The sequence below is a fragment of the Bombina bombina genome, chromosome 5 (assembly GCF_027579735.1).
Source record: "Bombina bombina isolate aBomBom1 chromosome 5, aBomBom1.pri, whole genome shotgun sequence".
NCBI lineage: Eukaryota > Metazoa > Chordata > Amphibia > Anura > Bombinatoridae > Bombina > Bombina bombina.
The window spans coordinates 413,812,394-413,835,006 of record NC_069503.1 but is presented as its reverse complement, the minus strand read 5'-3'; the positions used below and the strand labels follow the sequence as shown (position 1 = coordinate 413,835,006).

At 37.2% G+C, this 22,613-nt stretch overlaps 1 protein-coding gene across 1 annotated transcript in view; it reads left to right on the top strand.

Annotated features, from left to right (window-relative positions):
• Window positions 1-22,613, top strand: part of GADL1 (glutamate decarboxylase like 1) — a 579,827-nt gene that overhangs the window by 107,258 nt on the left and 449,956 nt on the right. The window contains exon 2 of the mRNA XM_053714251.1: window positions 9,623-9,795. Within this exon, the coding sequence (XP_053570226.1) occupies window positions 9,623-9,795 (173 nt within the window). The remainder of the gene's footprint in view (window positions 1-9,622; window positions 9,796-22,613) is intronic.

The following is a 22,613-nucleotide window of genomic DNA, read 5'->3' as shown; positions in this document are numbered from 1 at the left end:
TGAAAAAATATATATATTAAATATGACTTAAATAGACCGGAAGTATCACAGGTTAATACTTCCGGTTTCACACAGATTGGAACGCAAACTATGCGTTCCAAACAGAAGTTTGGCGCGATTTTCACTGAGTGGACACAGGTACTTGTTATTTGGTTATTACATACATATGTATATAAGTTTGAATGTTTAACACCTTTTGTTATGCTGATGAAGGGGAAGAAATCCCTGAAAACGTTACATTAAAGAAAGCTTTGTTTTTCACCTTTAAAAAGCCCTGTGAGTGCATTTGTTCTGCAAGGAGTATTTATTTCATCTCTGCACCCAGGCAGATGTCCCTAGGAGGGTGACACAGTACATTGGATGGTATATATATATATATATATTTATTTATCAAGCAGAGATCAGAGGGGAAGCAAATGCTAGTAGATAGAAGCTATATACAAAGTGACTGATGTAATTCATGCAGCAGTCCTTATAAAATTGCCTGATAGGCCAGTGGTGCAGACCTTTAATCAAATGTATTATGGAACAATAAAAGAGAGATAAACTAAATTTAAATTTTGTTAATAAAAGGGAATTCAGCACTCTTTTAGAAATAAGGGCTCCTCAATCGTATCCAAAATGTAAAAAAATATATTTTATTGAAAGTCAGTAGCATATCACCCCGTGGGCATACCACAAGTCCCACGCAACATAGAAAGTCTAAAAATGTTGGCAAAGCAATTATGTACTAAAGTGCATACATATAATGACAGGTTTGAATATTTTTGTAGACACTAGAAATCTACATAGAAAAGAACCTGACCGGTCAGGATGAGCACTAGGTGCCATACATACCATAAAGATACAGTAAGAATATATAGGAGAGTTAACTAACCAACTACACCCTACTGCTCACAGAACCCCCAAAATACAATGTGGAGGTATATCCTGGGCAGGTAAGAATTGGGATCTAAGTTGTTAGAGAACTACTCCTATTATATTAACGGGACAGTCAACACCAAAATGGTTGTTGTTTAAAAAGATAGATAATCCCTTTATTACCCATTCACCAGTTTTGCAAAACCAACACTGTTATATTAATACACTTTTTACTTCTGTGACTAACTTGTATCTAAGAATCTTCTGACTGCCCCTAATCACATGACTTTTAGTTATTATCTGTTGACTTGCATTTTAGCCAATTAGTGCAGTGTCTGCCACTAGCCACAAGCGTGATCACAATGCTATCTATATGGCCTACATGAGCTTGCTTTCCCCTGCTGTGAAAAGTAAATAAAATAGAGGCGACCTTCAAGGGCTTAGAAATTATCATATGTGCCTTCCTAGGTTTGCTTTCAACTAGAATACCAAGAGAACAAAGCAAAATTGTTGATAAAAGTAAATTGGAAAGTTGTTTAAAATAGCATGCCCTATTTGAAAAAGAAAGTTTTTTTTGGACTTGACTGTCCCTTTAAGTAAATTGTTTATCAAATTAGTTGTACCATGGTCCTCCATTGTCAAACTAGGAGCGTAGTGAAGCATAAGAAATCAAGAAAATCAAGAAATCAATTTCTATTTGCAACCTCATACATATGATGCCTTTAAGAAGGGGGTGGCACTGTGATAGAAATAACCAATGCTTCACAATTATGTAATCATACTTTAAAGCAATTTAACAGATGAATGCAAGTTCATGTTTAAAGGGAAGATGCTTCTGATGTAGTGCCAGAATTGCAGAAGAGGAGGGACGTTACTTATCTTGTGGGTGGGTTCTGAGATATCCTGAAGCATGACTTATGCTGCCTGTTTTTTTAAGAACATGAAGTAGGTGAGATATATTTGTACCTGCTATTAACAACACTTTGGTGCTACTAGTTAAGCCACTTGGAGGTTATAATCATGGGTTGAATGCCACAAGCTTTCTTTCTGTAATGTATATATAGAGGGTAGACAGCAGGGGGAAAATGTCCCTTAGTTGAATTGTGCCCTTAATATAAAAGTATGGGGATCAACTTTTTAAAATGACTGATCCACATTTTTTAAACATGATGTTCAGCATGTGTGTACAAGTAATACTCTCCTCCTGCAAATATTCCTACTGAAATTATTTAGTTTGAGGCATTTTCGTTGTTTGCCTCTCAAATTTTTTTTTGTTAATGACCATGATTTCAGCTGTCTTTATTAAAGGCAGGGCATGCTAGGAGAAAAGATTGTGGAACACAGTTTGGAACTATCTTCAAAATGTTGGACTACTAACCATTTGATTTTTAAGAGACTAAGGAAGAGTTTACATTGCTGTAATTTTCAGCTGGATGAAAACAATTGCAGTTGCCGAAAATGTTAGAACCACTCAGAAGTCTAAAAAGCTGAAATGAGGGGTCTGGCTTCAGAGAGTTCATACTCTCATTTTTTAACCACTTACTCCCAATCATAATTGGTGATTGCCAATAGCTTGTAAATGTGTGTTATTATCTGAGATCAGACGTTATGCTATAATAGTAAAACAAGTCAGTTAAATGTTAATCTTGCCCCTGCTATAGAAGGGGCTTAAGCAGACAGAATCTATTACACTGAACAGCTGTGCTAAAGTTAACTGTGCAAGCAAGGACTTTATAATTACAGAAAGAGTATTAGCTAGATAGCTTTAATTTCGCAATCTCACATTCCACATATTAACAAGTCCTCTTGTTACATCATTATTTCTGATTTTTTTTTAATAGCTGGCTAAAAAATATTCGGCTAGATTATGAGTTTTGCGTTATGAGGGGTGCGGTACTAACTTGCACATTATTGTCACCGCTCACTTACCTACAGTGCTGGTATTACAAGTTTTTATAAACCCGGCGTTATCAGGCAAGAAGTGAGCATAGAGCTGCTTAAAGGGACATTAAACACTTTGAGATGGTAATATAAAATTATAAATTGTATATATAAAACAAATCTGCAATATACTTTCATTATTTATTTTGTCCTCTTTGCCTGTAATTCCATTCTGAAATTGTGTGCTTTTCAGTTCCTGTTAGAAATGGAAGTGCAAAACACTGTTAAATCCAGCACAACCATTGGCTGCACACTCTAGTGACTTATTTATAACTGACCCTAATTGGCCACAGCAGAGAAGGTAACACAAGTTACAACATGGCAGCTCCCATTGCTTTATAGACAATAAAGCTTTACACTTATTTTGTCACTTTTTAAACAACTAATGAAACTTTAAAAAAATACATCTACATGTTAGTTATGGACTAATCTTTTCTTTGAATGCATTATTCTATCTAGCATGTATTTAGTGTTTAATGTCCCTTTAAGTCAGGCGTGAGCTGGTTGTACATGCTCGTGCACAATTCAGCCATGGACATCAATGGGGAGATCCGGCTAAAAAAAAGTCTAACACCTGCAAAAAAGCAGCGTAAAGCTCCGTAACACAGTCCCATTGATTCCTATGGGGAAACAAAAGTTATGTTTACACCTAACACCCTAACATGAACCCCGAGTCTAAACACCCCTAATCATACACTTATTAACCCCTAATCTGCCGCCCCGACATCGCCGACACTTACATTATATTTATTAACCCCTAATATGCCGCTCTGGACATCGCAGGCACCTACATTATACTTATTAACCCCTAATCTGATGCCCCCAACATCGCCACCACTATAATAAACATATTAACTCCTAAACCGCCGCATTGCCGCATCACAAACACTAGTTAAATATTATTAACCCCTAATCTGCCAGCCCCAATGTTGCTGCCACTATATTAAATGTATTAACCCCTAAACCTAAGTCCAACCCTAACACCCCCTAACTTAAATATAATTAAAATAAATCTAAATAAAACCTACAATTAATAACTAAATAATTCCTATGTAAAACTAAATACTTACCTGTAAAATAAACCCTAGTCTAGCTACAATATAACTAATAGTTACATTGTAGCTATCTTAGGGTTTATTTTTATTTTACAAGCAAGTTTGTATTTATTTTAACTAGGTAGAATAAATATTAAATAGTTATTAACTATTTAATAACTACCTAGCTAAAAAAATACAAATTTACCTGTAAAATAAAACCTAACCTAAGTTACACTAACACCTAAAACTACACTACAATTAAATAAATTACCTAAATTAAATGCAATTAACTAAATTAAATACAATTACCTAAATTACAAAAAAACCCCACTAAATTACACAAAACAAAAAACAAATTACAAGATATTTAAACTAATTAAACCTAATCTAATAGCCCTATCAAAATAACCCACCCCCAAAATAAAAAAAAAAGCCCTGCCTAGCCTAAACTAAACTACCAATAGCCAGGAGAAGTCCTCAACAAAGCGGCAAGAAGTGCTCAATGATGCCGGGAGAGGTCTTCATCCAAGCCGGGAGAAGTGGTCCTCCAGACGGGCAGAAGTCTTCATCCAGACGGCATCTTCTATCTTCATCCATCCGGCGCTGAGCAAGTCCATCTTCAAGACATCCGACACAGGGCATCCTCTTCTTTCCGGCTACTAACGATGAATGAAGGTTCCTTTAAATGAAATCATCCAAGATGGCATCCCTTAGATTCCGATTGGCTGATAGATTGATCAGGCAATCGGAATTAAGGTTGAAAAAATCCTATTGGCTGATGCAATCAGCCAATAGGATTGAGCCTGCATTGAACCTGCATTCTATTGGCTGGTTGAAACAATCAGCCAATAGAATGCAGTAATAAGTAATAACTACTAAGTAATAACTACTGAATTTAGAATGCGTTACGAATCTTGCAGAATAGGCTGTACCGCTCACTTTTTGGTCTCCAAAAAAAGCTTGTAATACCGGCGCTATGGAAGTCCCATTGAAAATAGACTATACGCAAATTGCGTACGTTGATTTGCAGTAAGGCCAAAAAAGTATGCGGGACAGCTGTACCTACAAGACTCATAATAGCAGCGGTAGTAAAAAAGCAGCATTATGAGGCTTAACACTGCATTTTTACTCATAATGCAAGACTTGCAATCTAGCCGAATGTTTGTATCTAACTACTTGATATTGTACAAACAAAGTACAATGTTTTACATCTAGATTCATGATTCTCAGAGGTATTATTTACACACCTATGCTATATATAGATATCTAGAGAGTTTAAGCAGACATAATCTATTAGACTTAGCAGCTGTGCTAAAGTTAACTGTGCAAGCAAGGACCTTATAATTATTAGCTAGATATCTTTAATCTCATAATCTGACATCCCATATAATAACAGGTCCTCTTGTTACAGCATTATTTTTGAATGTATTAATAGCCAGCTACAAAAGATATTGTTTGTATCTGACTGCTTGATATTATACAAATCAAGTACAATGTTTCACATATAGATACATGATTCTCAGAGGTATCATTCACACACCTATGCTATATATTGATATCTAGAGAGTTTAAGTGTTTTTAAATGTGTATGATGGAATAGTTAAACCAATAAAGATAAAGTATGAATGGTTAAACAATGTTCCTGTATTATTTAGTGAGGATTTTTCCTATGTAATTGTAGGGGTAAAGCACTCTTTTTTTTGTTACAGACTTTGTAAATCATTTTTCTATGAGTCTCTTTATTGCTATATTGCCCCCCTAACAGGTGCTAGTTGATTAAAAAAATATTTGGCACCTAAAAGTACTTACCATTAGTACTACTTTACTTACTATCTTGTTACTATAGTCTAAAAAGCTGTCAGATTTCTTTTTTGCTCTTACCATATTATGGCAGTGAAAGGTTTTTTTTCTGCTCCCACTTAAGTTAATGGGATCAAAAAAGTAATAATTTGAGCACAGTTAAAATTGAACCCATTAACAACTCATTGCTTGTCATATGCACATGTCAATGGAGTATAAGCTTTTAAGGTCCTCTCTTAGACTTAAAAGGTCAAAATGCCTATTACCAAAGGTGAAACATTTAAAAGAAATGTAAAACACTTACATAGGCAATAACATCATATTTTAACTTATCTATTTATATTTATATATATATATATATATATATATATATATATATATATATATATATATATATATAAGGTAGGTACCTATAAATAAGAAAATAAAATATTTTAAATATTAAAATAGATATTAAACAAATACATTTGTAATTAAACAAAAAATATATTGTTTTTAATAACATGTTGAGAAATATGTTAACTAAACATTGGAATTGGACATACTAAATTAAATACTAAAGTAAATTGAATAGCTTATTAAACATTCTTTTATATACTGTATTTGTTATGTCTGATGTTGAGTCAATCACAGGTGAAGGTGGCAATTGAAAAATAATTATTTTATACCATCGGATTAAAGTAACATACTATAAAATGCTATGTTTTTCTTTCCTAAAACTACCAAGCTACAGAATGTTAACTGAATATGGGGATAGGATTATGCTTATCACCTGAAAACATTTTTGGAAGTATGTAAAACTAGTTAAAATTGAATCTGAAATCAATTTACACCATTCAAATTACTCTGGAGAACTATAATGATGGATTCAATGTATTTTTATTTGTTATTCCCTTAGTCAAATTACTTGCATATCATATTTATTTGGAATTTTAAATTAAAAGCAAGTTTTTACATTTTAAATTAGATTGCCAATTTTTTTTTATAAAAAAATTGTACAATATTCTCTGTTAAAATATTTTAAGATAAACTATGCAATAAGGTTTCGAACTAAAATATAATATCTTATTAATTATATTAAGTATAATGTAACAGTAAGGTCCCCCCCCCCCCCCATCCAACCCTACATTACATTAATAGCTCCAATACTGCAGTTTATAGGCGTTAAGAATAACTAAGGACAATATAAGGGGCAGAGTGAAATCAGCTTGATTGACAGGATAAATAACAAAGTTGTAATGAAGGCAACCAGGGTGCAGAGTGGGAACAGCTGACAGAATCTTAATGTTGTGGTAGTGACTAAACATAGAGAGACAGCAAATTAGCACAGAAGACAGGCAAATAATTATAGCTTATTGATAAGAGCAGAACTTTACATTGTTCTTATAAAAAAAGCACTAAGCATTGGTTAATTCTTAAAATAAAACATTGCAATATGAGTTATTTATTATTTTAAAATTAATTTAGCTTTTATGCATTTTTTTACTTAAAGGGACACTGTACCCAAAAATTTTGTTTTGTGATTCAGTTTGAGCATGAAATTTTAAGCAACTTTCTAATTTACTCCTATTATCAAATTTTCTTCATTCTCTTGGTATCTTTATTTGAAATGCAAGAATGTAAGTTTAGATGCCGGCCCATTTTTGGTGAACAACCTGGGTTGTCCTTGCTGATTGGTGGATAAATTCATCCACCAATAAAAAAAGTGCTGTCCAGAGTACTGAAACCAAAAAAAAAAAGCTTAGATGCCTTCTTTTTCAAATAATGATAGCAAGAGAACGAAGAAAAATCGATAATAGGAGTAAATTCGAAAGTTGCTTTAAATTGCATGCTCTTTCTGAATTACAAAAGAAAAAAATTGGGTTCAGTGTCCCTTTAATTTGTTCAGTTTTCCATTGCTTCATGTCACAGCCTTACAGGAGGCTGTGGTATATACAGGTAGGCAAATGAAGAACTTTCCTTTTCTAAATGTTTACTACAAAATCGAGTGAGAGAAAGAACAAAATAAAACTTCAATGTACAAATACCATTTCTTATCTCCTCCTCTGACTGATATGTCATTTCTGATGGCAGCTCAGGAATGGGGCAATTGCCACCCTGCCCCAAGCCTAGTTCATCACTGTATGGGGTTTTTTCCCCTGTTACTTTTTTGCTTTTCTTAAAAAGAGAAATGCTAGTATAAGTAATTGTTTGAGTGGAAAGAGATTAAAATAAATCTGCAGAAGGATTGTCTTACAGAAAAGGTGATGTGACGAATATCCTTACAATAGTTGTATTAGGTATAGATATACCACTGAAGTTCAAAAATACCTGGATACCAGTCATTTATTTAAATCTAACTAATTAAAGGGCTATCAGAGTCAAAATTAAACTTTCATGAGTATGCAATTTTAAACAACTTTCCAAATTATTTTTTTTTTTTTCAAAATTGCTTGATTCCCTTGGTATCCATTTTGAAAGAGCAGCAATATTATACTAGAAGGTAGCTTAACAAATCAGGTGAGCTAATGGCAAGAGGCATATATGTGGAGCCAGCAATCACCTGAAAGCTTCCAGTAGTGTACTGCTACTCGTGCACCTACCTAGGTATGCTCTTCAACAAAGAATACCAATAGAAGAAAGCAAATATGATAATAGAAGTGAATTGTCTTCTCTATCTGAAACATGAAAGTTTAATTTTGACATTGCTGTCCCTTTAAGCCTAAACTTCAGCTACTGTTTTTTGCTGCCATTAAAATTTGTATTTTTATGTTTTTGTTTCTATGTTTTGTAAGACGTTTATGTCAAATTATCACTGTTTTCATAAACAAAAACATAACCAGACATGAGAAAAATGAATTAGATTTACATTTACTATATTATGACATTTTTGTGACTACAGAATAGCTGTACAAAATAACACTTCAATTTTAAATGGTCTTAAAAAGGAAAGTCAACTCTAAAATTGCCGTGGCCGGACTTTTAGCCGACGGACATTTGGCCAAAACACAAGTGGCTGTCAGATAACAGTCCGGCCACGAGATAGATAGATTTGATAGATACATAGATTAGATAGATATATCAATAGATGCAATAGATACATTTGATAGATACAATAGATTTGATAGATAAATATATAGATTTGATAAATAGATAGATAGATAGATAGATAGATAGATAGATAGATAGATAGATAATTTCCCAGACAGAGAATTACAAGACGTGCGGGCTGGGACCCATGGTAAGGTTCCCAGAGGCAGTTGCAGCGCTCGAGGCTCTGATTAGAACAGAGCACTCTGGAACGTATCTGCCCTCTGCCGAAATCGGAACATTCTTCGGCATTCTGTCCGTCGGCCAAATGTCCATCTGACAGAAATCTGTCTGCCAAAAGTCTGTCTGCCAAATGTCCTTCTGCATTTTGTCAGAGCACCAAAAATGCATTGTTTAAAAAGATAGTTAATCCCTTTATTACCCATTCCCCAGTTTTGCACAGCCAACATGTTTATATTAATATGCTTTTAACCTCTGTGATTAACTTGTATCTAAGCCTCTTCTGACAGCCTCCTTACCACATGGTTATTTATTATCTATTGACTTGCATTTTAGCCAATTAGTGCAGTGTCCTGCACAACTCCACAGGAGAGAGCACAATGTTATCTTTATGGCCCACATGAATTAGCAGTCTCTTGTTGTGTAAAGCTAATAAAAAAAAACATGAGATAAGAGGCTATCTGTAGTGTCTCAAGCAGAAATGTAAAGGTTTCAATGTTATAAAGTATATTAATATAAAAATGTTGGTTGTGAAATCTGGGGAATGGGTAGTAAAGGCATTATCTATCATTTTTAAACAATAACAATTTGTGTGTCAGCTGTCCCTTTAAATAATACATATAGTATTCCACTGTGATAATAACAATCCAAGGTTACCTCTAACAGGAAGAAAATATTTGATGCAGGTTCCCCAGAAGTATTATATTAATAATTAAAACAATTTTATTTTTCAGCTGAATCAATCACACAGGAAACAAGAACCATGAAAAAGAATGCAGTGCTTGTGAATGGTGTTGTGTTGAATGGACCAATCATAGATAACAGCTCCGGAGAAAAATTTGTTGAAGACATTTATAGGATGCTAATGAATGAAGTGGTGCACAAAGCAACTAATGTTATGGAAAAGGTAAATACTTAGTTTTTTCTTTGCTCAATAGACTGAAACATTTAAATCCAGAAGGTTAAATTAATTAGCGTTGTTACTTTGTATCTCTATGTAACCTTGGTTACAGTATCAAAATCTGTGCTTCAATGAGACAGCAACATCATTTTCTAGGAAACACATTTTTTGTTTATATAAAAAAGTAGCATTACTGTATGAACTCTATAATGTTTTTAACATGTCAACCAATTTATCAATGACGAACATAGTACGTATTAAAAGGAACAGTTTCTGTTAAGAATTTGACAGTTCAAATGTTATTATCGACCACAGATTTTCTATGCCACAGGCAATGTTTTTCATCTTGTACATAATTGAAAAGTCATAGTGGAAACCTTTTTCTGTTTTTCCTCCCCATGTGTCCAAAGCTTAGCTCTAGGCAAACACTGCTTATAGTTGAGTAGAGCTAGGTGTTTTTATGTACAACTCAAATTTGTTACATAGCTGTCATTAAGATTTAAAGGAATTCGTTTTAAATGTACCAAGGCTGTCCAGTCTAAATCCCAGGGGCCACAATGAGGTCCTTTTTTGTTTGGCCCTCTATTACTCTCTCCAACCTCTTTGTGTATGATTTGCAACACACAAACTAATTATATTATAGGTCTCATCCCTGTTTTTCCTGTATGGGCATAATGTACATAATTCTGGATATTCTGTGTTTATGCAGGACATTAAAGTTTATAGGGACATGCCAGCCACATTTTTTCTTTTATGATTTAGAAAGAGAATGCAATGTTAAACATCTTTCTAATTTACTTATATTATCTAATTTGTTTTATTCTCTTGATATTCTTTGATGAAAAGCATATCTAGATATGCTTACTAGCTGCTGATTGGTTGCTGCACATAGAGGCATCATGTGATTGGCTCACCATATGCATTGCTTTTTCTTCAAATAAGGATATTTAAAAAATTAAGCAAAATAAATTATAGAAGTAAATTGTAATGTTGTTTAAATTTCTATTCTCTATCTGAATCATGAAAGAAATATTTTGGGTTTAGTGGCCCTTTAAGTCACTGTCCGTATGACATGAAAGCTCAGCTAAATCACTAAACTGAATATTTAGATATTTACATTATATATACATAACTATCTCCCATGGGACCCAGTAAGGTCTTGTAGATGTCCCTGGTCACATCCAACAACATCAGTGTCCTTAAAGGGACACTCCAGGCAAAATTGAAATACACATAGATGAATTACATTATTGAATAAAAATATATTTGCAATATACATTTATTAGCAAAAATACTTCTAGTAAAAGTCATCACTGTTTTAGCGTTAACATTTTCCTCTGCACGTGCATGTGAAGCATAGCTAGATATTTTTAGTGCACTAGCATTTTAAATATTGCAGCTGCTCAGAGCACCAGTGGGGCTTGTATCAAGGAGGCAATTAACAAATTGAGTCATTGCCAGATGGTACGAGCACCTTAGGCTCTCTGAGCAAGTGCTGTGTTTAAAATGCTGGTGCACGGTGCATACTTAAATACACTTTTGAAACGGCTATAACTTGTATAAGGAGCATTTTTGCTAATTCATGTATAATACAAAAAAGCTTCTGTTCAATACCGAAATGCACCCATGTGGTTTCCAATTTTGGCTGGAATGTCCCTTTAATACTATTACATCTGTGAGTATAAGGAGTTCAGAATATTCCGCTTGCCTTTAACTGATAACAACAGTACAACATTGCACTTTATGACTAGTTATCTGCAGACTTAAGCCCACATTCTCTCCTCCTAATAAGGTAAATTGTGGGTGGAGTTTGACTGTTGAAAAGAGATTGAAAAATGTTATTTTGTTTTAAAAATGTTAAGACTAAGGGGATATGTTTTCTTAAGAAAAACAACAGAAATGTCTTTTAATTACAAGGTATTTATTCTCCCTGTAAGAATGCCTGAGCGACAAAAAATACTGTTTTCCAGATAAGTCCTAGTGAAGGTAATTCCCCAAGTTTAATATTTTGATTAAACATAATTTTGTGATTACAAACTTCAACATATTTAGAAGAAAACGGATACATCTTTCCAGTTTATCTCAATGCATTGGTTCTCGTGTAGTGAAAAGGACATTTGTACAAAAAGTTTAACCCCTAGGGGCCGATTTCTGAAAGTGCGAACGGACATGATCCGCTGTAGCGATCATGTCCACTGCTCATCGATAAATGCCGACAGCATACGGTGTTGGCATTTATCATTGCACAAGCATTTCAATAGAAATGCTTGTGCAATGCCGCACCCTGCACATTCGCGGCCAATCGGCCGCTAGCTGGAGGTGTCAATCAACCCAATCATATGCAATCAGGCAGATTGCTGTCCGCTGTCTCAGAGCAGGTGGACGAGTTAAGGAGCAGCGTTCTTAAGACCGCTGTTTCTTAACTCCTGTTTTCGGCCATTCAGGCCGCTATAAATCAGCCCTCTAATTTTAAAATTCTCAGAAAACATTTTTTTTTATGCCACTGGCTTAAGAGAGGAAAATGAATTTACCTTAGATAAAAGTAGAGTAGAGGCTTCAATAGCAGAAGAACAATTTAAAATGCAAATTACATTTTCTTCTACATGAAGAACATTGGAATGTAAAGTTGGTCTACTCAAAACACATGAAAACATATAAAAAAATATTAAAAGTGATATTGCATGTTTTAAGGTAGTTAACTGGAATAAGCTCAAAAGTGTATATATATAATCAGCCAGATAACAGAATTGCCAAAAGATACTATACTTGTGACAATGGATGTGAAATCCCTGTACAGCAATATTCCACATAAAGATTAATGCCTGCTTAAACTTTCTTTCCTCAGACAGCTCTAACCAGATATATAGTGCTTCTACAGGAGGCAGTAAACTTACAGAACTTATACTCACCCACAATTATTTCATCTTCAATAACTCCATCTATTTACAAACCATGGGAACAGCCATAGGCACCAAAATGGCACCACAGTATGCAGACCTCTTCATGACTGATTTAGAACAGAGATTCCTAGCTACTCACCCTCACAAACCCTTCAAATACTTTCGCTACATAGATGATATTTTCATCATATGGACAGAATTAGAAAAAAAACCTAAAGCATTTTCATAAATCATTTAATCTATTTCTTGCATCAATCAAGCTTAAAATTGACTTTTCTAGAGATTGTGTCAGCTTCCTGGATACAACAATATTCATCACAAATGGCAAATTACACTCATCTGTATACAGGAAACCAACAGATAGATGCAGCTACCTCCACAGCCCCAGCTCCCACCCCAATCACATAAAAAAAATCCATAATCTACAGTCAGGCCACCAGATATCACAGAATTTGCTCAGACACCAAGGAACGTGACAAAAACCTCATCACACTGTCCCAATCATTAAGAGAAAAAGGTTACAAAACTAGGGTTATAAACAAACAAAATAACTCTGCTCTTAATACCCCACGTGAACACCTGCTACAATACAGGGAGAAGAAAAACATATCGCGTATCCCACTAGTAGTCAAATATAAACCTGCTGTAGAAGGAATATGAAAAATCATAAAAGACTTACAGCCACTACTCTTAGAGGATCCCACACTCAAAAAATCCTTCCAAAACCCCCTATCCTGGCACTCAGACAACCACCCAACCTAAAACAGAAACTGGTCCACAGAAAGCTACTCCTTGATTAAAAGAACACCCAGAATGGAACCAAACACTGCAACAAAGCTCTCTGCAAACTATGGCCTAGATTTGGAGTTCGGTGGTAGCCGTCAAAACCAGCGTTAGAGGCTCCTAACGCTGGTTTTGGCCGCCCGCTGGTATTTGGAGTCAGTGATTAAAGGGTCTAACGCTCACTTTTCAGCCGCGACTTTTCCATACCGCAGATCCCCCTACGCCATTTGCGTATCCTATCTTTTCAATGGGATCTTTCTAACGCCGGTATTTAGAGTCGTTTCTGAAGTGAGCGTTAGAGCTCTAACGACAAAACTTCAGCCGCCTGAAAATAGCAGGAGTTAAGAGCTTTCTGGCTAACGCCGGTTCATAAAGCTCTTAACTACTGTACCCTAAAGTACACTAACACCCATAAACTACCTATGTACCCCTAAACCGAGCTCCCCCCACATCGCCGCCACTCGATTAAAATTTTTAACCCCTAATCTGCCGACCGCCACCTACGTTATACTTATGTACCCCTAATCTGCTACCCCTAACCCCGCCGACCCCTATATTACATTTATTAACCCCTAACCTGCCCCCCACAACGTCGCCGCCAGCTACTTAAAATAATTAACCCCTAATCTTCCGACCGCAAAGCGCCGCCACCTACGTTATCCCTATGTACCCCTAATCTGCTACCCCTAACACCGCCGACCCCTATATTATATTTATTAACCCCTAATCTGCCCCCCTCAACGTCGCCGACACCTGCCTACACTTATTAACCCCTAATCTGCCGAGCGGACCTGAGCGCTACTATAATAAAGTTATTAACCCCTAACCCGCCTCACTAACCCTATCATAAATAGTATTAACCCCCTAATCTGCCCTCCCTAACATCGCCGACACCTAACTTCAATTATTAACCCCTAATGTGACGACCGGAGCTCACCGCTATTCTAATAAATTGATTAACCCCTAAAGTCTAACCCTAACACTAACACCCCCCTAACTTAAATATAATTTACATCTAACGAAATAAATTAACTCTTATTAAATAAATGATTCCTATTTAAAGCTAAAAACTTACCTGTAAAATAAATCCTAATATAGCTACAATATAAATTATAATTACATTGTAGCTATTTTAGGATTAATATTTATTTTACAGGCAACTTGGTATTTATTTTAACTAGGTACAATAGCTATTAAATAGTTAAGAACTATTTAATAGCTAAAATAGTTAAAATAATAACAAATTTACCTGTAAAATAAATCCTAACCTAAGATATAATTAAACCTAACACTACCCTATCAATAAAATAATTAAATAAACTACCTACAATTACCTACAATTAACCTAACACTACACTATCAATAAATTAATTAAACACAATTCCTACAAATAAATACAATTAAATAAACTAGCTAAAGTACAAAAAATAAAAAAGAACTAAGTTACAAAAAATAAAAAAATATTTACAAACATAAGAAAAATATTACAACAATTTTAAACTAATTACACCTACTCTAAGCCCCCTAATAAAATAACAAAGCCCCCCAAAATAAAAAATTCCCTACCCTATTCTAAATTAAAAAAGTTACAAGCTCTTTTACCTTACCAGCCCTGAACAGGGCCCTTTGCGGGGCATGCCCCAAGAATTTCAGCTCTTTTGCCTGTAAAAGAATAAATACAATACCCCCCCCCCAACATTACAACCCACCACCCACATACCCCTAATCTAACCCAAACCCCCCTTAAATAAACCTAACACTAAGCCCCTGAAGATCTTCCTACCTTGTCTTCACCATCCAGGTATCACCGATCCGTCCTGGCTCCAACATCTTCATCCAACCCAAGCGGGGGTTGGCCATCAGCCAATCAGAAAATTCCTACCTTAATTCCGATTGGCTGATAGAATCCTATCAGCCAATCGGAATTCGAGGGACGCCATCTTGGATGACGTCCCTTAAAGGAACAGTCATTCGTCGTTCAGTCGTCGGTCCGGATGGATGTTCCGCGCTGGAGGTCTTCAGGATCCTGCCGCTTCGCTCCGGATGGAAGACCATAGAAGATGCCGCCTGGATGATGACTTCAATCGGATGGAAGATCCTCTTCTGCCCCGCTTGGATGAAGACTTTGACCGGATCATGGACCTCTTCAGCCCCCCGCTTGGGCTTGGATCAGGACATCGGAGGAGCTCTTCAGGACGGATCGGTGAACCTGGATGGTGAAGACAAGGTAGGAAGATCTTCAGGGGCTTAGTGTTAGGTTTATTTAAGGGGGGTTTGGGTTAGATTAGGGGTATGTGGGTGGTGGGTTGTAATGTTGGGGGGGGGTATTGTATTTATTCTTTTACAGGCAAAAGAGCTGAACTTCTTGGGGCATGCCCCGCAAAGGGCCCTGTTCAGGGCTGGTAAGGTAAAAGAGCTTGTAACTTTTTTTATTTAGAATAGGGTAGGGAATTTTTTATTTTGGGGGTCTTTGTTATTTTATTAGGGGGCTTAGAGTAGGTGTAAATAGTTTAAAATTGTTGTAATATTTTTCTTATGTTTGTAAATATTTTTTTATTTTTTGTAACTTAGTTCTTTTTTATTTTTTGTACTTTAGCTAGTTTATTTAATTGTATTTATTTGTAGGAATTGTGTTTAATTAATTTATTGATAGTGTAGTGTTAGGTTAATTGTAGGTAATTGTAGGTAGTTTATTTAATTATTTTATTGATAGGGTAGTGTTAGGTTTAATTATATCTTAGGTTAGGATTTATTTTACAGGTAAATTTGTTATTATTTTAACTAGGTAACTATTAAATAGTTCTTAACTATTTAATAGCTATTGTACCTGGTTAAAATAATTACAAAGTTGCCTGTAAAATAAATATTAATCCTAAAATAGCTATAATATAATTATAATTTATATTGTAGCTATATTAGGATTTATTTTACAGGTAAGTATTTATCTTTAAATAGGAATCATTTATTTAATAAGAGTTAATTTATTTCGTTAGATGTAAATTATATTTAAGTTAGGGGGGTGTTAGTGTTAGGGTTAGACTTAGCTTTAGGGGTTAATACATTTATTAGAATAGCGGTGAGCTCCGGTCGTCAGATTAGGGGTTAATAATTGAAGTTAGGTGTCGGCGATGTTAGGGAGGGCAGATTAGGGGTTAATACTATTTATGATAGGGTTAGTGAGGCGGATTAGGGGTTAATAACTTTATTATAGTAGCGCTCAGGTCCGCTCGGCAGATTAGGGGTTAATAAGTGTAGGCAGGTGTCGGCGACGTTGTGGGGGGCAGATTAGGGGTTAATAAATATAACATAGGGGTCGGCGGTGTTAGGGGCAGCAGATTAGGGGTACATAGGGATAACGTAGGTTGCGGCGGTTTACGGAGCGGCAGATTAGGGTTTAAAAAAAAAATGCAGGGGTCAGCGATAGCGGGGGCGGCAGATTAGGGGTTAATAAGTGTAAGGTTAGGGGTGTTTAGACTCGGGGTACATGTTAGAGTGTTAGGTGCAGACGTAGGAAGTGTTTCCCCATAGGAAACAATGGGGCTGCGTTAGGAGCTGAACGCTGCTTTTTTGCAGGTGTTAGGTTTTTTTTCAGCTCAAACAGCCCCATTGTTTCCTATGGGAGAATCGTGCACGAGCACGTTTTTGAGGCCGGCCGCGTCCGTAAGCAACTCTGGTATCGAGAGTTGCATTTGCGGTACAAATGCTCTACGCTCCTTTTTTGGAGCCTAACGCAGCATTTGTTTGAACTCTCGATACCAGAGTTAAATTTATGGTGCGGCCAGAAAAAAGCCCGCGGAGCGTTAACAGCCCTTTTACCGCCAAACTCCAAATCTAGGCCTATGTTAACACATTTGTGAAAGCAGAACAGCTAATCACAAGAGTAAATACAGAGTATTTTTGTGTATTTTTTGAACAAAAGATCATATTTACCAAGAGTGCCAATATTAGTGGAGGGCACCATATGTGTATATGTGTTTATATGTATGTATATTCATATTATTTACACATATAAACACAAGCAAACACACACATATATATATATATATATATATATATATATATATATATATATATATGTGTGTGTGTGTGTATATATATCTATATCTATATATATACACACACACATACACATATGTTTAGACATATATATGTATACATTAGAGCCCTTTCCATTTAAACACCTCTCAAGGTGACTGTGGTGCATGTTGTGATCCCCGCTGTCAGCTTAGACAGCAGAGAATTCAGCTGGTGGCAAAAAGTATCTACCCTTGGGAGTACTGATCATGCTCCCTTACTATATGAAGGCAGATCACTGATCGTTAGAAAGAGTGACACATATTTGGCGCCAAGTGGGAGTGGTAGGAGAGAAGAAGGGAGGTGGGTGGATTGGTCCAGCGAGAAGGACAGAGGGAGGGGTGGGATTTTCTACACTACAAAAACTTTGGATGTCAGGGGAGAGGATGGGATTGGGCCCTATGCTACAGAATAAGAATAGATAAATGGGTGCCCTATACTGTGAAAATAAAAGTGATCTTGGAGTGTTAGGGGAGGGGGAGCCAGTACACTATGGAAAAAAATAAGAAATATAAAATTAAAAATTAACGTTATTTGTTACTGGCAGGCAGAGCTGTTTGGGAAGGATCAGGAAGGTGGGTGTTTTGGAGGGTTCCCTACACTTCATTCAAAAAATAAAAATTTAAAAAATACTAAAATCCTTAATTTTCATACTGGAAGATTAGAATAATAGTGGTGATTAGTACAGAGGTGGGGGGAGAGAGCTGTTTTTAAGAGGGATTTGTTAGGGACCAAGGAGGTATCAGGTGGAAGGGTAATCTTTAGACTACAAGCAAAAAAATAATCTTACAAGCTAACTGATTTTCTGCTTCAATGCCACACATTTCATAAGTGTGGTGAACAGCTGAAATTAGCAACCTTCTAATTGCCAAAAAAATTCAAAGCTATGCATGTCTGCTGTTTCTAAACAAAGGGGACCAAAGAGATGCTTTTACAACCATTTTTCTTATGACTGCAGTAGTGTGTAAATAATTCCAGTGAGAAACCCAAAGTTTGCAAGAAAGTTAACATGTTTTTTGTATATGATCGTGTGTAGTGGCAAAAAAAGGTAAAAATTGTTTTGGCAAGTCTTTCCCTTAAATTCCCAGTAGTGAAGGGGATAAACAACTAGCATAATCCAGAAACTTTGCCAATGTCATGGGCCAAGTAACAGGTCAGTAATAAGAACATTTTGTTCTTCATGGAACAATAATCAAGCATTGAATAGGAGCTGAATGAGCCTTTTAACACATCACATTTAGTCTTGGTGTCAAAGACAAGGCCAGATGTCAAGTTCACAGAAAATAAGAAAATGGAACTCAGACCCCTCTGTCAACCATGCTGTGGGACTTTACATATACCCCCTCATCAAGAGCAACCTCAGGGAGCAAACAGGACCAGGACAAGAAGAATGTGACATATGAAATCGTCTAACAAGTTTTGAAACATGAATATTGGTCACCAGTGTTCCCTCTAAGACCCCATTTTGTGAATGGCACAGAAGTTAAACAGCTATATTTTGTAGTGTTTGCTAACTGCAGAGTGTGGTTCCCTAATTAACTGTTTCCCTGCTGGACCACTTAGAGGGAACACTGTTGGTCACTGGTTCCCATAAATTCTCCTCCTGACTGTATCCATTTTACTAAGAGGGACAGTCAAGTCAAAATTAAACTTTCATGATTCCGACAGGGTATGCAATTTTATACAACTTTCCAGCTTACTTTTATCATCTCAGGTAGCCGTTGAAGGTCTACTCTTATCTCAGTGCATTATCTCAATGCATCGTTCTTGTGTTTCATATAAATAACATTGTGCTCACTCCTGTGGAGTTATTTATGAGGCAGCACTGATAGGCTAAAATGCAAGTCTGTCATAAGCACTGAGATAAGGCGGAAGTCTGCAGAAGCTTAGACACACGCTTTTCACAGAGGTAAAAAGTGTATTAATATAACAGCGTTAGTTATGCAAAACTGGGGGATGGGTAATAAAGGGATTATTATCTATCTTTTTAAACATCTACATTTTCAAGTAGACTAATCCTTTAATTAAATATTGCAAAAGGCTATGATGGTTGTAGAAGTCCAGAATCTCATCAGTCTCAAAGTCATCCACATCATCCACAGAGACAGGAGGAGGAGAAGAAACACGTTGAAGAAGTTCATTATCACAACCTCTCTGGAGCTGAGACACATGAAAAACTAGTTGATTGCTATATGTTGCAAGAAGATCAAGTTCCACAGCCACAGGATTAACAATCTCGGAAATGCAAAAAAAAAACGTGGCCCCAACTTCCTGGAAGAACAAAACTTCAAGTTCAATGTCGACCACCCACACCAAATACCCACAAACATAATCATAGGAGAATCTGATTTATCTGGCATAATGGATTATGTAGGGTAGTGTCAGGGTGCCAGGAATCAGACTGAGACGAGAAGTGCAAAAATAATCACACCTTTATTAATAGCAAAAAATAATAAAAAGTCCACAAGACAAATAACAAGCCAGGAATCAAAACCAGAGCTGGTAGTCAGACGTGCCGAGTCAGGAGCCAAAGCGAATAGTCAGACAAGCCGGAATCAGGAACAAGGAAAACAGCAGAGTCAGGAACAAGCCAAGGATCAGGAACCAGGAAAGACGTCAGGCAGCCAGGTAATACACAGGAACTCTCACAAACAGGTCTGAGACAATGCAAAGGCAAAGCATACTGAACAGAGGCCCTTTAAATAATAAGTGATGACATCACAATTCTGAGACTGCATCCTGTCTCACATGGATGATGCACACCAGTCTGGCCATAAAAGGAAGTGCAGGAATTGAGCAGCATCCCCCACAATGCACCATAGTCAAGAAGAGAGGTGAGAAAAATGGCTGCCAGCAGCACATGGCAAACACAACAGGGAAAAAACTCTGACAGTACCCTCCCCTCAACGACCCCTCCCCCACGGGAGGACAAAAGGCTTATTGGGGAAACGGGCATGGAAGGCACGGAGGAGGGCGGAAGCATGAACATCAGAGGAGGGAACCCAAGAACGCTCCTCCGGACTGTAGCCTCTCCAGTGAACCAAATACTGTACACGGCCCCTGGACATACGAGAGTCAATAATGCTGCTGACCTCATACTCCTCATGGTTGTCAACAAAGATAGGACAGGGACGAGGCAACAAAGTGGTAAACCAATTACAAACCAATGGTTTCAAGAGGGAGACATGAAAAACATTGGAGATGCGCATAGCAGGAGGAAGGTCAAGAGTGTAGGCCACAGGATTAACCCGTCGGAGTATTCGAAAAGGACCAACATAACGGGGAGCCAATTTATTGGAAGGCACACGAAGGTTCAAGTTGCGGGAGGACAGCCAAACTGGTAGGAAGGAGGAAGGTGCAGGCAGATGCCTACGATCAGCCTGGAACTTTTGGCGCTGCATAGAACGATGAAGGCAATCCTGAATCTGCACCCACGTGGAACGGAGTTGCCAGAGATGCTCCTCCAAAGCCGGAATACCCTGAGACATGAATGAATCGGGCAACAAGGATGGTTGAAACCCATAATTTGCCATGAATGGGATATCTTGGAGGAAGCATTAATAGCACTATTACGAGCAAACTCTGCCCAAGGTAACAGTTCAGACCAATTATTGTGTTGATCTGAGACATAGCAATGGAGGAACTGTTCCAGAGCTTGATTAGACCGTTCCGCAGCCCCATTGGATTGAGGGTGATATGCAGAGGAGAAGGAAAGCTGGATCCCCATTTGAGCACAAAAGGAACCCCAAAATCTGGAGACAAACTGGCTACCCCGGTCTGACACTATCTCCTTGGGTAACCCATGTAAACAGAAGTCCTCCCGGGCAAAAATTGAAGCAAGCTCCTGAGCGGTAGGCAGCTTCATCAAGGGAATGCAATATGACATTTTAGAAAAACGGTCAACCACCATAAGGATAACAGTATTGCCATTGGAAACAGGGAGCTCGACAATGAAGTCCATGGAAAGATGTGTCCAAGGATGCTCACCATTAGCAATAGGTTGAAGAAGACCCACAGGAAGACGACGATGAGTCTTATTCTGTGCACAAACTGAGCAGGAGGCAACATACGCAGCAACATCAGAACAAAGACCTGGCCACCAGAATTGTCGAGTGACAGACCAAATCATTTGGTTCTTGCCTGGGTGACCTGTGACTTAAGGATAGTGGTAAGTGTGCAAAAGTTTAGTTTGAAGATTCTCAGGAAAAAAACACTTACTACTAGGTTTCTCAGGAGGTGCATTGGTTTGTGCAGCCAGGATCTCCTCCCCCAAGGGAGAAGTCAAATTAGTACGTATGGTAGCCAAAATATGGTCAGGAGGTATAACAGGAGTAGGTACAGACTCCTCCTTGGACAGAGGCAAAAATTGTCGAGAGAGGGCATCAGCCCTAACATTCTTTCTACCAGGCAGGTAGGAGACCACATAATTAAACTGAGACAAAAATAGCGCCCATCTAGCCTGTCGGGGCAACACACGTTTTGCTTCAGATAGATTAAATTCTTGTGGTCAGTAAGAACTAGCACTGGCACACTAGTACTCTCGAGAAGATGCCTCCATTCCTTAAGTGCCAAAATTATGGCCAGTAATTCCCTGTTACCAATTTCATAATTGCGCTCCGATGGAGACAATTTCTTAGAGAAGAAACCACACGGATGCAATGAACCGTCAGGAGTAGGACATTGAGACAAGAGGGCACCTACTCCAGTCTCAGACGCATCGACCTCAAGAACGAAAGGCAGGACAGGGTTAGGATGAGCCAGAACTGGAGTGGCAGCAAAGGCAGTCTTAAGGCCTTAATGGCAGTAGGTGACCAATGGAGTGGATCATTCTCTTTACGGGTCATGTCTGTGATAGGTTTGAACAAGGAAGAAAAGTTTTTAATAAACTTTCTATAGTAATTGGCGAACCCCAAAAAACGTTGAATAGACCGAAGACCAACTGGGCGAGGCCACTGCAGAACTGCAGATAACTTGTCAGGATCCATGGAGAACCCTGCAACGGAGATAACATAACCTAGGAAGGTTACTTGAGTCTGATGGAACTCACATTTCTTGAGTTTACAAAAC